Source organism: Amaranthus tricolor, chromosome 17 (assembly GCF_026212465.1).
Source record: "Amaranthus tricolor cultivar Red isolate AtriRed21 chromosome 17, ASM2621246v1, whole genome shotgun sequence".
Taxonomy (NCBI): Eukaryota; Viridiplantae; Streptophyta; class Magnoliopsida; order Caryophyllales; family Amaranthaceae; genus Amaranthus; species Amaranthus tricolor.
In genome coordinates, this window is record NC_080063.1 from 8110523 (window position 1) to 8125374 (window position 14852).

At 36.9% G+C, this 14852-nt stretch overlaps 1 protein-coding gene across 1 annotated transcript; it reads right to left on the minus strand.

The window, feature by feature from the left end:
• Nucleotides 1-11558: 11558 nt before the first annotated feature.
• Nucleotides 11559-12403, minus strand: LOC130803701 (uncharacterized). Its single transcript, XM_057667900.1, has 2 exons — nucleotides 11721-12403; nucleotides 11559-11628 (listed from the first exon to the last, which is right to left on the minus strand). The coding sequence occupies exons 1-2, from the start codon at nucleotides 12401-12403 to the stop codon at nucleotides 11559-11561; spliced, it is 753 nt and encodes a 250-aa protein (XP_057523883.1).
• Between the last annotated feature and the right edge of the window lie 2449 nt (nucleotides 12404-14852).

Below are 14852 nucleotides of genomic sequence, written 5' to 3' on the forward strand. Positions count from 1 at the left end.
GTATAAAGGTACTTTTAAATTATTAAAGATAGGTTTATGTAATTAGTTAGTTTAATAGAAAGAAGTTACATCAATAATATTAGCAATAGGAGTAAAAAAAAAACAATAGGGTAAAAAAAAAAAAAAAAAAAAACCCTTCAGTTTAGAGACCAAAATGGAATCTTATTTGTGTGTGCAAGTAAATAATTGTATAGAGATTCATACAGGGAAACAATGGTAAGGACAAAAATTTAATTTTTAGATAAGAAGTAAAGGAATTAAATAATTGGATTAAGATAAGAAGTAAAGAAACTAAAAGCCCAAACCTTGAAAGGCTTAGAGGTAAAATTTGACACGTATATTTATGCTTTGTCATTATTTTTGATATATAAGTCAAAAAGTTATATTGATTTTACGACAGCAGTAGCCTTCAATCCGAGGGCTAAGCCTAGCTTTGCCTACTTTTAAGTCTTTAGGATTAATTCACTCTTAACAAACTAATAGTCCTTTCTATTCACCCTAATTGCTCTTTTGATAGGTGGTAATAAACGATGTTAATGAGAATTAAAAACTTGTGTAATTTTAGTTGAAAAATCTCTTAGCTACCTTAATGGCCGAGCTTGTCCAACTTCAATCATCTATTTTTCTTCATAAAGTTCATTCCAATACATTACATTGGGAGATGTGGTATTAGATAGTAATGAAAATTTATAAACAAAAAAACTTTTTTGTGATCAAAGTTTCATTACCATGGAAATAACATAGAACTTTTGATGAAATTTTACACTATAAATCATTCTCATTACCACTATATAATACCACTAACAAAACGGGCCGTAAATGTCTCATTTTCTTATTTAGTCAAGCCAATTTACTCTTACTAAACTTAACTTTTTCACACTTTTACACCTACTAACCCCACTTTACCCCTATTAAAATTTCAAAACACAATACTTTTTTTTCTTTAATCCATTTAACTACATAAAAAAAGATAAAAAATCAAATGAAACACATTGGTTGAACTGAATAGAAGGAAGTACTATCATATTTCTTTTGTTGTTTATTGTTGTTTTCATTTTTTCAAATTGAATATTCATAAAGTTTGTCCTATTATAAATCTTATTATTTTAAGACATCTTTTTGATAGAAGTAATGTTATTTGGCTAAAGCAATTGACTAAAAGGACATCACGTATTCACGTTTTAACCCTCAAATTTTGTTAATTCTTAATTGTATCTTATCCCTCATTCTTTCCTATATTCCAAACAAGATTGGACGGAGTATGTTTTACTATCTCATGCAAATATATAAACCTTTGATGTTAGTATGTTACTATATTTTCGTAAAGGTTTTCATTTACAGTTTTAATATTATATTTGTTTTCCATTTACATATTTGTTTCTTTCATCAATTATGTTATTTTTATCTATTTTTATGTTTTAATTTATCTTCTTTGAATTATGGTGAAAAGTTTAAGGATTATAATGATTGCATAAATATATAGGTTTGATTAATTTATTTATTTTTATATTGTACTATCTTTAATTGCTGGTAGTTTATCTCATGATGATCAACATAATTAAACTCTGAAATGCACCAAGTCACAATCTAATAACAAATGTTAATACACCAATATTTTTTTGGAAAAATTACCTAAAATAATCCAATCTTTTTATGATTTTGTTATAATAATTCCACCTATTGATTAAGCATGAATAATCCCAACTTTGAGAGATATTTTCCAAGAGTAAACCCGGTGACCGGATGGCTTGCTATAACAAGTTTTTTTTTTAAAAAGATAAATTAAAATGAAATATCAAAAAAAATATTTAAAAAATGTTTTAAAAAATTATGATTTTTTTATTATTTTGATTTTTTTATGTAAATTTTTAAATTTTTTCTCTAATTTTAAATTAATTTTAAATTTATTTTTTTGGTGAAATACCTACTATAGCAGGTCATCGGGATACCCAAGTTTACTCTAGGCAAATACCCCTTAAAGTTGAAATTATTCTTAGTTAATCAATATTTGGGATTATTGTAGGAAAATCATAAAAAGTTTGGAGTATGCTAGATAATTTTTCCTAATTTTTTAGGGATGATTAATTTTTATATCTATCAATTGATGATGATTTTTTTTATCATACTCTTCTTTATGGGTATGAGTTACACCTTTCTTTCTTCCCCGAAACCTAATAATAGTTTTTCTAAGAATGTAATACACTGGGTATGATGTTGATAACGAATCGATGATAATTATTATTATGCCTTGGTTAATTGTTGACACCCTCGTTGTTCCTATTTTTCGTCTAATTTTGCTTATAAGAGAATATTGAACTTACCTAATGGCTAGTTTTTAGCATTTGTAAATGTTCAATGGCCTAGTGTTTAATCCTTAAACTTTAATCCAAAAGGCTTATGTTGGGGAGTGTTAATATATATAACATATCCTAAAGCCTCAACTATTAATTTAAATGTTAATGTTTGATTGAGTTGATGTAGAGCAAAAAAAACAAAAGCAACAATCAACATCAATGCAAGAACACACCTACAGGAAAAAAGAATGGTAGAACCAATACAATATTAGAAATGCAAGAAGAAGGCAGCAAATTACGTATCTAGTTATATGTTTTTAAAGCTAAGGCATCATCCCAAGTTTTTAAAATAGACTATTTATATAATAGGGCGTGATTAGAGGTGTTTAAAAGGGCAGATATGGGTCGAATTGAATTTAAGCATATATGGGCCGAGTTGGTAAAGGGGGTCTTTGCCCAATCCGTTTTAATAACTAAATTTATTATAATTCTTATTGATCAATCTATTTTAATTAATTTATTATTTATAAAAATTAAATTATAGAAATGTTAATAATATCTATTGGGATAGCCATTAATTGCGAATTACAGTCTTAATATATGATGCTTTAGCGAATTACAACTTTGATGTTTGTTTTTTTGACGAATTACAGCCTCCAAAATAGCCTTTTGACCGGTATTCAAGCCAAATGGCCGATTCTGTACAATTTTTACCATTGACCAACTTTTTACCTTTAACTTCCCTTTTTGTGGTTTTAATTTTATTTTGTGAGTTTTATTTTTTTTCTCTAATTTCTTCTTCCCCTAACCTTTAGCCCAATTATCACCTTAAACTCCACAGGAATTCCATTGAAACTCCATCTTTGTGAGTTTTTAATTTTTTTTTTTTCAGTTTCTTCTTCCACTAACATTTAACACAATCCACCTTCATACTCAGTCCATTTAACCCAATCCTCCTTCTGCTTCTCAATTGGGTATTTGACTATACTTAAATTGAAAAAAAATCCCAATTCTCCAAGCCACTTCTTCTCCCTTTCATTGCGTCAACTCAGCATATGTGGGGATTTAATTTTCCTTGCTTTTCATTTATAGAGAAAGAGTATATATACAACTACACATTAGGTTAACACAAAGTGGGCTTTAATAACATGGGCCCAAACTAAACTAATTAGATTTATACGCCTAACATCCCCCCTCAAGTTGGAGCATGAAGATCACAGATGCACAACTTGTGGAGAAGAAACATAAACTGACTTTGGCCTAAAGCCTTAATAAAAATGTTTCTTAGTTGAGAATTAGTAGGAACATATGAGGGACTTATTATACCATCCTGAATGGCATCACGCACAAAATGACAATTAATTTCAATATGTTTTGTGCGTTCATGAAAAATTGGGTTCTAAGCAAGATATAAAGTGGATTGACTATCACAATGTAGTTTCATTGCTTTTGGATGATGAATCCCCAAACTAAGAAGAAGACCTTTTAACCACTTAAGCTCACAAGTAACTGCAGCCATAGAACGATACTCAGCTTCAATAGAGGATCTAGACACTGTGACTTGGTTCTTTGTTTTCCATGAGATAGGAGAATGACCAAGAAAAACAACCACCCCGTTAAAGAACGACGACTAAAAGGACATGTCGCCCAATCAAAATCACACAAACCACTAAAAGATAGATCACAGTCAGTTCGAAGAAGAATGCCTTGGCCAGGGCTTACTTTAAGATATCGAACGACACGAATATAGCCGCATCCTAATGATCACGACGAGGAGAATTAATAAACTGTGATAAGACGTGCACTGAGTAGGCCAAGTTGGGTCGAGTGAAAGATAGATAAATAAGACGTCCAACTAAACGCCGATATCATTCAACATTGTCAAGAAGGGGACTAACAAACTTAGCGAGCTTGTGGTTCGGTTCCCTGGGAAATTGAACTGGTTTGGAACCAAGATTACCTGTTTCAGCAATAATATCAAGAGTATATTTTCTCTGGCACAAGTATATTCCTTCTGGATTTTTAGCAACTTCAATACTCAAAAAATATTTGAGAGCACCAAGATCTTTCATGTAAAAACAAAAACACAAGTATTGTTTGAAAGTAGAAATAGCAACGGAATCATTATCAGAACTAATTAAATCATTCACATAAATAAGGATACTCAATAGAATTGTACCCTTTTGATAAGTGAAGAGTGAATAGTCTGAATATGACTGGCGAAATCCATATTGATGAAGTGAATACGCCAACTTGGAAAACCAACAACGAAGAGCTTGCTTTAAACCATAAAGGGATTTCTGCAAGCGACAAACCTTACCATATTCAGCACCTTGAAAACCAGGTGGCATCTTCATATAAACTTCCTCAGCCAAGTCCCCATGTAAGAAGACATTGTGTACATCCATTTGGTGCAACTCCCAATTCTTAGCAGCAGCCACGGAGAAGAAAACCCTTACTATAGTCATCTTAGCAACAAGAGCAAAGGTGTCTGTATAATCAATCCCTTTAACCTGATGATTACCAAACACTACCAATCGGGCTTTAAGACGTTCAATACTACCATTCGGGTTGTACTTTATTTTGTATACCTATTGACTACCAAGAGCTTTCTTCCCCGGAGGAAGAGTGGTGACACAAAAAGTGCCATTGTCCTCTAATGCTGGAATCTCTTTTGCATCGCAGCCTGCCACCCCGAGTTCTTCATGGCTTCTTTAAAGGACCGAGGTTCCTTATCCACAGAAATAGATGCAAGAAAGTTTCTATGTCCCATTGAAAAACGATCATAGTTAACAAAGTGTGTTATAGGATAGGACATACCTGAAGTCTGAATAGAAGCAGATGACAGAGAAGAAGACAGACTAACTTTCTGGATAGTATTAGTGACAAATCCACGAAGCTTTGTGGAAGGATACCGAATGCGCTTACCTTTCCCTCTTTCTACATCATCAATAATCGTAGGAGTGGACACAACCTCCTCCCTCAAAGTGCCATCTGAATGAGTCGTAGGGACCATAGTTGTAACACCCCGACCCCTCGGGCCGCCGGTGACTACTCATGGAGACTGTAGACTGGCCCCACAAACCAACACAAGTCTTTCCAACCCACTTTTGGCCTCACTCGTGCCTTCTTAGGAGGTCACCCATCCTACGATTGCTCCCCACCAAGCACGGTTAACTGTGGAGTTCTTAGCAAATGAGCTCCCATAAAAAGAAGATGTAGCTTGTTGATATGAGTAGTCTATCAATCATTTTTCATGCTAAATCCGGGGTATCACAATAGTGCTACCACGAGCATCTCCCTCTATCATACGACCTACAACTCTACTCCCATCATCATGCATAGGCTCATGTCCAATACTTTCTATACTAGTCCCTGAGCTAGATTCATACCCTACACGTCCTTCGGTCCTTAAACTCTCAGTCACCTCACTTCTACTGCCAAGAGCAACATCCTCATTGCAATCATGATCATATAGAAAAGCATCATGATAATCAAAAGTAAGAGAATGATCATAAATAAGAGATGGAATCTATTGTTGGTGAGCAAAAAGAAACTTATTTTTATAAAATTTCACATCTCGAGAAACAAAGTAATCTCCTGTTTCAATGTCATAAAGCTTCCATCCTTTCTAACCCTGAGGATACCCAAAAAAAATGCATTTTCGACTCTTACTTAAAAATTTATTGCGTTTGGATCTATGATCGTGAGCAAAACATAAACTACCAAAAGTTCTCAATTCATCAAATAAGGGAGCAGTCCCAAATAAGAGTTCATAGGGTGTTTTGTGTTACAAGCAATAATGAGGGCGTTCTACTAATGATATAACTAATGATAAATTAGCTTGAAAAAGCAAAGCACGGACAACATTCAAAATATGGCGATGCTTACGCTTAACCCTCCCATTTTGTTGAGGTGTATCTACAAAGGAAGTTTGAAACAAAATACCTTTGTGAGCAAAATATTCGCGCATACAATTGAATTCAGTACCATTATCACCACGCACCACTTTAACTTTAGCTTCAAATTGCCGCTCAATCATGGATAAAAATGATCTAAACATTTTAAAAACCTCATTTTTATCAAAAAGGAGATATACCCACACAGCTTTAGAAAAATCATCAACCAAAGTTAGAAAATAAGTAGCACCACATGAGGAGGGAGTATGATATTTCTCCCATAAATCAAAATGTATAATTTCAAAACGGGAGGAAGACCTACTGTCACTAACAACAAACTTGTTCCTAAGTTGCTTTACTTGATGACACACATCACAAGCTTTAGTAGGATTGTCACTAGAATTAACAAAAAAGGGAAGGGATTGCACTACTTTAGCAGAAGGATTCCCAATGCGACGATGCCGCAAATCTGAAGAAGAGACTTTATTTGTAGTCAATGCACGAATCCTTGGAATATCACGAAAGTAGTATAGTCCGTCTTTCCGTTCACCTACTCCAATTAAAGTCCTCAAATGTAGGTACTGTATGACACAATGTATTAGTGAAATGCACGGTACAACTCATATCATCAATAGGATGTGTTATCCAAAATCAAATTGAAAGTCAATGCAGGCGCGTAATACACATTTCAAAGAACAATTTGGGAGCTCAAACACACAACACCCTTCTTGGTGGAGAGTACATGTTTACCATCTGGGAGTCCAATAGGACAATTTTGGACATCACAAACACTAGTTAATAAAGATAAATTACCGGTTATATGATGAAAAGAACTAGAGCCAATAATCCAATGAGAGTTAGAGGAATCACCACTCAAACGTTCATTAGCAATTGGTGATGTAGAATTACCAAATAAATTAAGGAGACACTGCCATTGTTGGGTTGTGATACCAGGTTTAGCATCCGAAGTACTTGACCCCATGAGATTATTCTCTTTTTGTACACGAGACATAGTAGCCACAGAAGAGGTATGAACAGGTTTGTTGCGTTGCACTTGAGTGTGATTGTCTCGGCTATAAGAGAAAGAACGAGACCCACGACCACTACGGCTCGAAGATCTACCACCAACACGAGGATTTTTGTGTTCCCACCATTCAGGATACCCATGTTTTGACCAACAATTGTCCACGTCATGACCACGACGTTTACGATAGGTACAAAGTAATCGGGACTTATCTACATCCAATCTTGAACCTGTAGAAGAAGGGTTAGATTGTGCTGCCATGGCTCGAATATCTTCATATTTGGTTTGTTCGGTCGATGTCATTTGAAGCCTCTCCTCTTGAAGGAACATTTGATATATACAATCAAGAGAAGGTAGTGGATTCTATGAAAGAATTTGTGATCGTATATGGCCATAAAACTCAACATTTATACCAAAGAGAAAATCATGTAAGCGATCTTTTTCCAAACGAGTGTGAAGTACAACCCCCACACTTACAATTCGGTAATGGGTTGTATGTGGCAAGTTCATCCCATAAAGGTTGAAGTTTACCAAAATACTCTGCAATGGACATGTTCTTTAGTTGAATACAATTAGTTAGGGAAGTTTTTAATTGTTGTTTACGAGCACCATTTTCGACGTTAAACAGAAGTCGTAATACATCCCACAATGGTAGTGTTTTCTTAAAAGAAGGATAAATGGTGTTTAATTCCATTGTACCAGTAAAGCGTGCAAACCACGCCAATCTCGAAGTCCCTGGTTATCGGTGGGCTTAGTAATAGTCCCTTCAACAAATTCAAACTTACGGCGTGCCATGAGAGAAAGGCAAATTGAACGATACCACTCTTCATAGTTATCTCCTTGGAATATGACCGGAGATATAATTTTATCGGGTCCATCATGAGAACTAATGAAATAAGGATTTGAGGGATCAAATGGTAGTTTAGGATCTGATTTTTCGGCACCTCTTTCCCCATAGTCAAGGAAAGAGATTGAAAAAATATGCAGTCGTTAACTCCTTGCAATGGCCGACGCTGTAGACAAAATATTGCTGTTAAGAAGGAAGTAAGACGATGCCGCAATACAAAGCAAGCTCTAATACCATGTGGGGATTTAATTTCCCTTGCTTTTCATTAATGGAGAAAGACTATATATACAACTGCACAATAAGTGAAAATTTGAAAAAAAATAAGATCATTTAACAACTTTATTCCAAAAATAAGCTTCGTGAAAACTTTATTCCCAAAATAAGCGTCCGTACATCCGAACCTAGGCTTGGTGTAAAAACGTTGAAACTAACAGCGAAAACACAAAAAAAAAAAAAAATTAGAAAAGCCTCGAGCCGCTGTTAGTAACAGAGACTTAAGGAGTTGACTGGTCAACTCCTTAAGTCGCTGTTACTTACAACGACTTAATACGCATTATATTTTCCAGTTTGCTTCTTCCTCATTTCAGTTCACTCCTTCATTACATTTTCGAAACTTACGAGATCTCCCTTTTCTTTCCACCATTAAAATAAACTTCAATCTTTCAACTAATCTCATCAAATTCCAAGTTTGTACCAATAATTAGTTCTGTCATCTTCCTACATTGACTTAAGGTACTATTTTTTTGTGTTTTTTTTCCATTTTCGAAAAATTAGGTTTACAAACTTCTAATCAACTTTCACATAAATGTAGGTTCATAAACTTGCAATTTTCTACTTCTTGTTGATCTACAGATTATTGAGGTACGTTTTTATTATAAATTTTTTTATTTGTTGTTGATTTTAAAATGTATGTCATGTATAGTGGTCATTTACACTTAAACTCTATGAATATATCGAATGTAGTTGTTATTTACCTTGATCTTCATAATGAGGTTGTTTGTTCATAAATTTGTTGTTGATTTTAAAATGTATGTCATCTTTAGTGGTCATATATTTATGAACTTGATGGTGATGTTAATTTTGTATGTATTGTTGTAGAAATGGCTTCATTTCGTGTGACTGTTGTATGCTTTTGGAATGGTTCAGTTCGATCAAGTAGTAACAATGTTAAGTATGTTGGGGGAAGATGTAAACTATTTGCATGCAACTCAAACATGGATTTGAATGAATTTAAACATTTTATATGCTCTAAGATTGGCATTGACACTACAAGAAGTACTGTTAATGTAAGTTTTAAGTACAATATGAGTGGAGATTTGTTATCTTTTCCGGTTGAGGATGAGGAGGCTATAGATGCAATGTGGGAGTATTCAAGGTCTACCCCTACTCCTTCTTTAGAGTTATATGTAGTAGAGGTACTCCTAGGGAATCAAGATATCAATGTTGTGAAAACAAATGCATCCCTGAATGTAACTTCTTCTGCTCCTTCTCATACGCCCTTCCCTACCAAGAAACCCAAAATCCCTTTATGCCATCTTCCTCTTATCCTTCTAATGAACCCAATCAACTTCAATTTCAAGTCACAAATGATGATATTTTTAACTTAGAAGATACAAATGAGCCTTGGGGTGATGTTAATAGTGAGAGTAATGAATTTGTAGAAGCTCCTTCTGAGGACGATATGGGTGTTGACGAGGAGGCTCTAGCTAATGACATGAGCTTAGGCAACATTTCAAAAATCATTGCTCCTACACCTTATGCACTAATTCCCCCTCTAGATGAACACGTTGAGGACAACTCTTGGAGGTCTTGGGATTGTGATACAAACTACACCGATAAAGGAGAGTTTCAAAAGGGTATGATGTTTGATAACAAGGATGCCTTGTTAGACGCTATTAGATTGTATCATATTCGTAGAAACGTTGAGTACCGAACTGAGACTTCAAATCAAACCGTGCTCACGTTGAAGTCTAAGAGAGGGTGTGCTACGAGGCTTAGGTATAGGAAGAGCTCCTATTCACCATCATGGGAGAACATATAAAGGGAAGCATGGGGGTTGTGTACTAAGTACTGAAAATGTGTCAGCTAGACACATTCATTTGACATCTTCCGTGATTAACAAACTTATTAGAAATTGTGTTGCTCAAGACCCACCAATTAAGGTCTCTGTGGTGCGATAAATGGTGAAAGACCAATTTGGTGTCGAAGTGACCTATAAGCGAGCATGGTGTGCTAAACAGCAAGCCCTTCTCTCCAACTATGGTACATAGGAAGATTCTTATCCTCTTCTTCCACGCTTCTTGAAGGCATTGCAAGTTTTTAACCCCGGGACTGTAGTTGAGTGGTTCTTTAAGGAAGATAATGATGTTGGTGTGTACGTCTGTCCTAGTGTTAGAACTTTCCAACGTGTGTTCTGGGCTTTCCAACCTAGTATTGAGGGATTCAAGTATTGCAAACCCCTTATTGCCATCGACGGAACACATTTGTATGGTAAGTATCGCCATACATTGTTAACTGCGATTGCTCAAGATGGGAATAAGGGAATCTTCCCGCTTGCCTTTGCTTTGGTTGAGAAAGAATGCATAGCTGCGTGGTCTTGGTTTATGACGTGTGTTCGTAAGCATGTGATGCATAGTCCAGGTTTACATGTTATTTCCAATAGACATGCGGGCATTCTAGCAACCATGGAGGAGCCGGAATGGCAACCTCCGAATGCCCATCATAGGTTTTGCTTGCGGCATTTGTTAAGTAACTTCAACCATCAAATGGGTAATTGATAAGAGGTCATGGCCTCAATACACCGGTTTTGAGATGATACACAATCCAAATCACATTCGTGGACTAGGAAGATCTAAGTCAAGGAGGATCATGAACGAAATGGACGAAGGATCACGGAGACGCAACGCTTGTCGACGGTGTGGTAGTGACGGTCACAACACTAGAACTTGCACGTCAAGGTAAACAGTATCTGTATTTGAGTATATAAACATAAAGATTATGAAACAAATGAATAACATAAGTAAAAAATTTGAGTATTTCTTAAGTATTTTTACAATAAATAACGCTTAGTTATTGTTGAATTGCAGTACAGATGGATCCAGCAGCTCCAGGCCCTCGCGACCCTAGTGTGCTTACGATGCAGGCGGATCACAGGAGCAGTGTACTATGGGATGTCCAGGTTAGTCAACTTACCTTTTTTGAATTTATATGCCTTAATTTTTTTTTTTTTTTTTTTTTGAGAATTTGGAATTATATATCATATGAAGAAAGAGACAACACTGGACCCGTGACACACCTCCCCAGCCGGCATAAAAAACCCCGGGAGGGGAAAAAGCCATTTGGAAGAGGGGACAAGGTGCAGTCCACCCAAAACAGCATAGGGGCTGGGCTATGCATGTATGAAGTTTGACACCATACCACCAAGATTTCTACTATATCACCTTACACACCAATACTACTAGGCATCACACCACAATGGATGCTACTAAATCACCTTACACACCATAGCTATCAACAGAAAATCGCCAAGAGCTCCACATGTTTAACAGATATACACCAAACAGTCTAGACAAACGAATCAAGAAAACTACACATTTAACACAATAGAGCCTACATTATATATGACATTCTGTGGTGCGAGTGTTTTGAGTCCCAACATCTCTTTTGCCCAGATTCTTATCCTTATCTTCAGAGAATGCATAAAATTGCTAAAGTTCAAAGTCTTGTGATTGAACTTGATTTGATTTCGCTCAAACCATAGTGACCATATAACACATCCAAGGGTGAGGCCCCAGAATTTCCTCGAGTTTCTGATCTTCAGCAGGCTGAACCACTGACTACAAAAATGATTACATCGATTGTGGAGGGCGGAAGATAATGACCACCATTTAAGAATTTCCATCCAAGTGCTCCAAGCAAATCTGCATGTAAAGATAATGTGAGAATTTGATTCAATTTCTAGGCTACAGAACGGACATAAAGCATCTTGGGGGTTTATGATCCCCATTTCTACAAGGAAGTCTCCTGTTTTCAGTTTCTCCAGGTTTTCTAACCATACAGTCAGTTTTGCTCTTGGAGGAATGAAGCTTCGCCACACAATGTTGATGATGTGCCTAGGTAGAGTGGGGGAGAAGGTCTCGTTTGCTTTTGCAATGATACTCTTTGTGGGGTAGGTTTTATCACCACTATGCTTCCACATAACGCCGTCTTGCCTTCCTCTGCACGGCCCAAACCCATCAATATAGTCCTTAAGTTTGCGTACGTCCTCGCTTTCCCAATCGAAAAGCACTCGCCGCCATTGAAAAGTCCAACACCACGAGTTTCCAATCCATTCCCCCATCTGATTAATTAGATAGTCCTTTTGGGAGGAAATTGAAAACAGTCTTGGGAAGCTGTGTTTTAGAATGCCTGCTTCACACCATTTGTCATGCCAAAAAAGGACCGAGATCCCGTCACCTACCCTTAAGAGCATACCTTCTTCAACGATCCTTCTGATTCAGGCTGTGTCATGGTCGTCGCTGATCAAGTGGGCCCATGAACCTTCTTTAACGTTGTAGAACATTTCCGACGATGATTTAGTCCCTTTGATGTTATGAACCGACTGCAGAATTCTTTTCCATAGGGTATTGTCAGATTCGGAGTAGCGCCACCACCATTTGAACAGAAGGACGAGATTTTTATGCATGATGTTTCCTACTCCCAGGCCACCCATCTCCTTCGGAAGCTGTATATCTGCCCATTTGACTCGAGGGCATCCTTTGTTTGCACTATTCATTCCACCCCAGAAGAATCTTCTCTGTAGTTTCACAATCTTCAAGGCAATGGCTTTCGGCATTTTGAACATGCTCATGTAGTAGATTGGAAGACTGTTCAACACACTTTTAATGAGGGTAAGTCTCCCTGCTCTGGATAGGAGTTTTGCTTTCCATGATGCAAGTCTATTTTCTACCTTTTTCACCACTGGTTTCCACGCCGAACATCTATTCATGTGATCACCAAGGGGGAAGCCAAGGTATGTAAATGGGAGGCGTGTATGGAGGCAACCAACCCTTCTAGCAATATTCTCAGCCCAGGCATGATCTTTTCGATTCCAAGAAATGAAACAAGATTTGCTATAATTAAGAGACAGACCAGACATTAGAGCGAACACATCCAGTATTCTAAAGTAATTTATAATACATGTGGGATTTTTTGGAGCAACAATAAGGGTGTGATCTGCAAATTGGAGATGTTTCAAACTTACCTTGGCCTTTCCAACATCAACAGCTTGGATCAAGTTCATATGGTGTGCTTTCTTCAGGATGTGGACGAGAGCTTCGCTGACCAGGATAAACAGATACGGCGAGAGGGGATCACCTTGTCTCAGTCCCTTCTCCATCTTGAACGGTTTTAGTGGTGAGCCATTTAGGAGTATAGACATGGAAGCAGTGGAGAAACAGTTCATAATCCAGCTAACCCATTTCCGTCCAAAGCCAAGTTTTTTCATAACCAGCTCCAAGAAAGACCAGTTGACGGAGTCGTATGCCTTTTGGAAATCCAGTTTAATCAAGGTTCCAGGGATTTTCTTTTTTCTCAACCATCTAAGGGACTCGTTTGCAATCAGAACTCCATCTAGGATCTGTCGATGCGTGACGATAGCGCTTTGGGATTCGTCAATAAGAGTATCGATGACTTCTTTGAGGCGGATCGAAAGAATTTTGGCAATGATTTTGTATAGAGCACCTACCATACTGATGGGTCTGTAGTCGTCGATATCTGTGGGGTTTTCTGTTTTGGGGATCAATGTAACCCATGTGATGTTCAGATGCCTGATCGAAAGAATTTATATGCCTTAATACTTTAACTTTAAGCTAACATAATCTTTGCGTTCAGGTGTCCGACACGAAGACCATATACACCAGGCATCTCGACTCTGCTCCGTGGGCTATTGACGCACGGAGCATCCCGTACCTTCAACGAGCGAGGTTGTATGACTTCCACCTCATCGCGTATGGGAGAGTCGATCGGGCGCTTCACGGTTTTAGTCGAGCAGTGGCGCCAGGAGACCCATACCTTCCACCTACCTCTAGGTGAGGCTACTGTCACTTTACTTGACGTAGCTGTGCTTACACGGCTTCCCATCGAGGGACATGCCGTGTGCATCGTTGGACGCCAACTCGAAAGTTGGAAAGACAAAGTCCATAGATTATTAGGAGTCCGACCTCCCGGAGAGGTAGCCAAAGGGAGTAGCCTGCGCGTAACATGACTTGCGCAGAACTTCTCGCACCTCCCTGAAGTTTAGGGATGGAAAGGACTCGGCTCGGACTATCCATCCTCCGACTTTGCTCCAGATAAATCTCGGACTATTTTTTTCAGTCCACCTCCACTCGAAGTCGGATTATGCATACTCCAACATTGCTTCGACTCGGACTCTCGGACCTCCGGCGGAGTTCGGATTATTATCAAGATTTATTCTTATCGATACTATATTAATGATTTTAAAGCACGAAAAAATTGTTATAGGTTAGTCTTTAATTACAACCTAACAAAGAAAATATGTCTTTTAAAAAAACTTAATAAGAAAAATTAGTCTTACATTAACAAACATAAAAATTACATAAATGATGAAGTCTTCAATTCTTCATGCTCAACATTACAACATCATTAAATCCATCCTTAGTTCTCTAACACAAGTTTATAAAAAAAGTAATATAAGCATAAATGATGTATTAAGCAAAAACTTAATTTTGAGTAAATCAAAACTAAACATACCCATTATCATTCTTCTTCTATAGCTTCTACATCCTCGT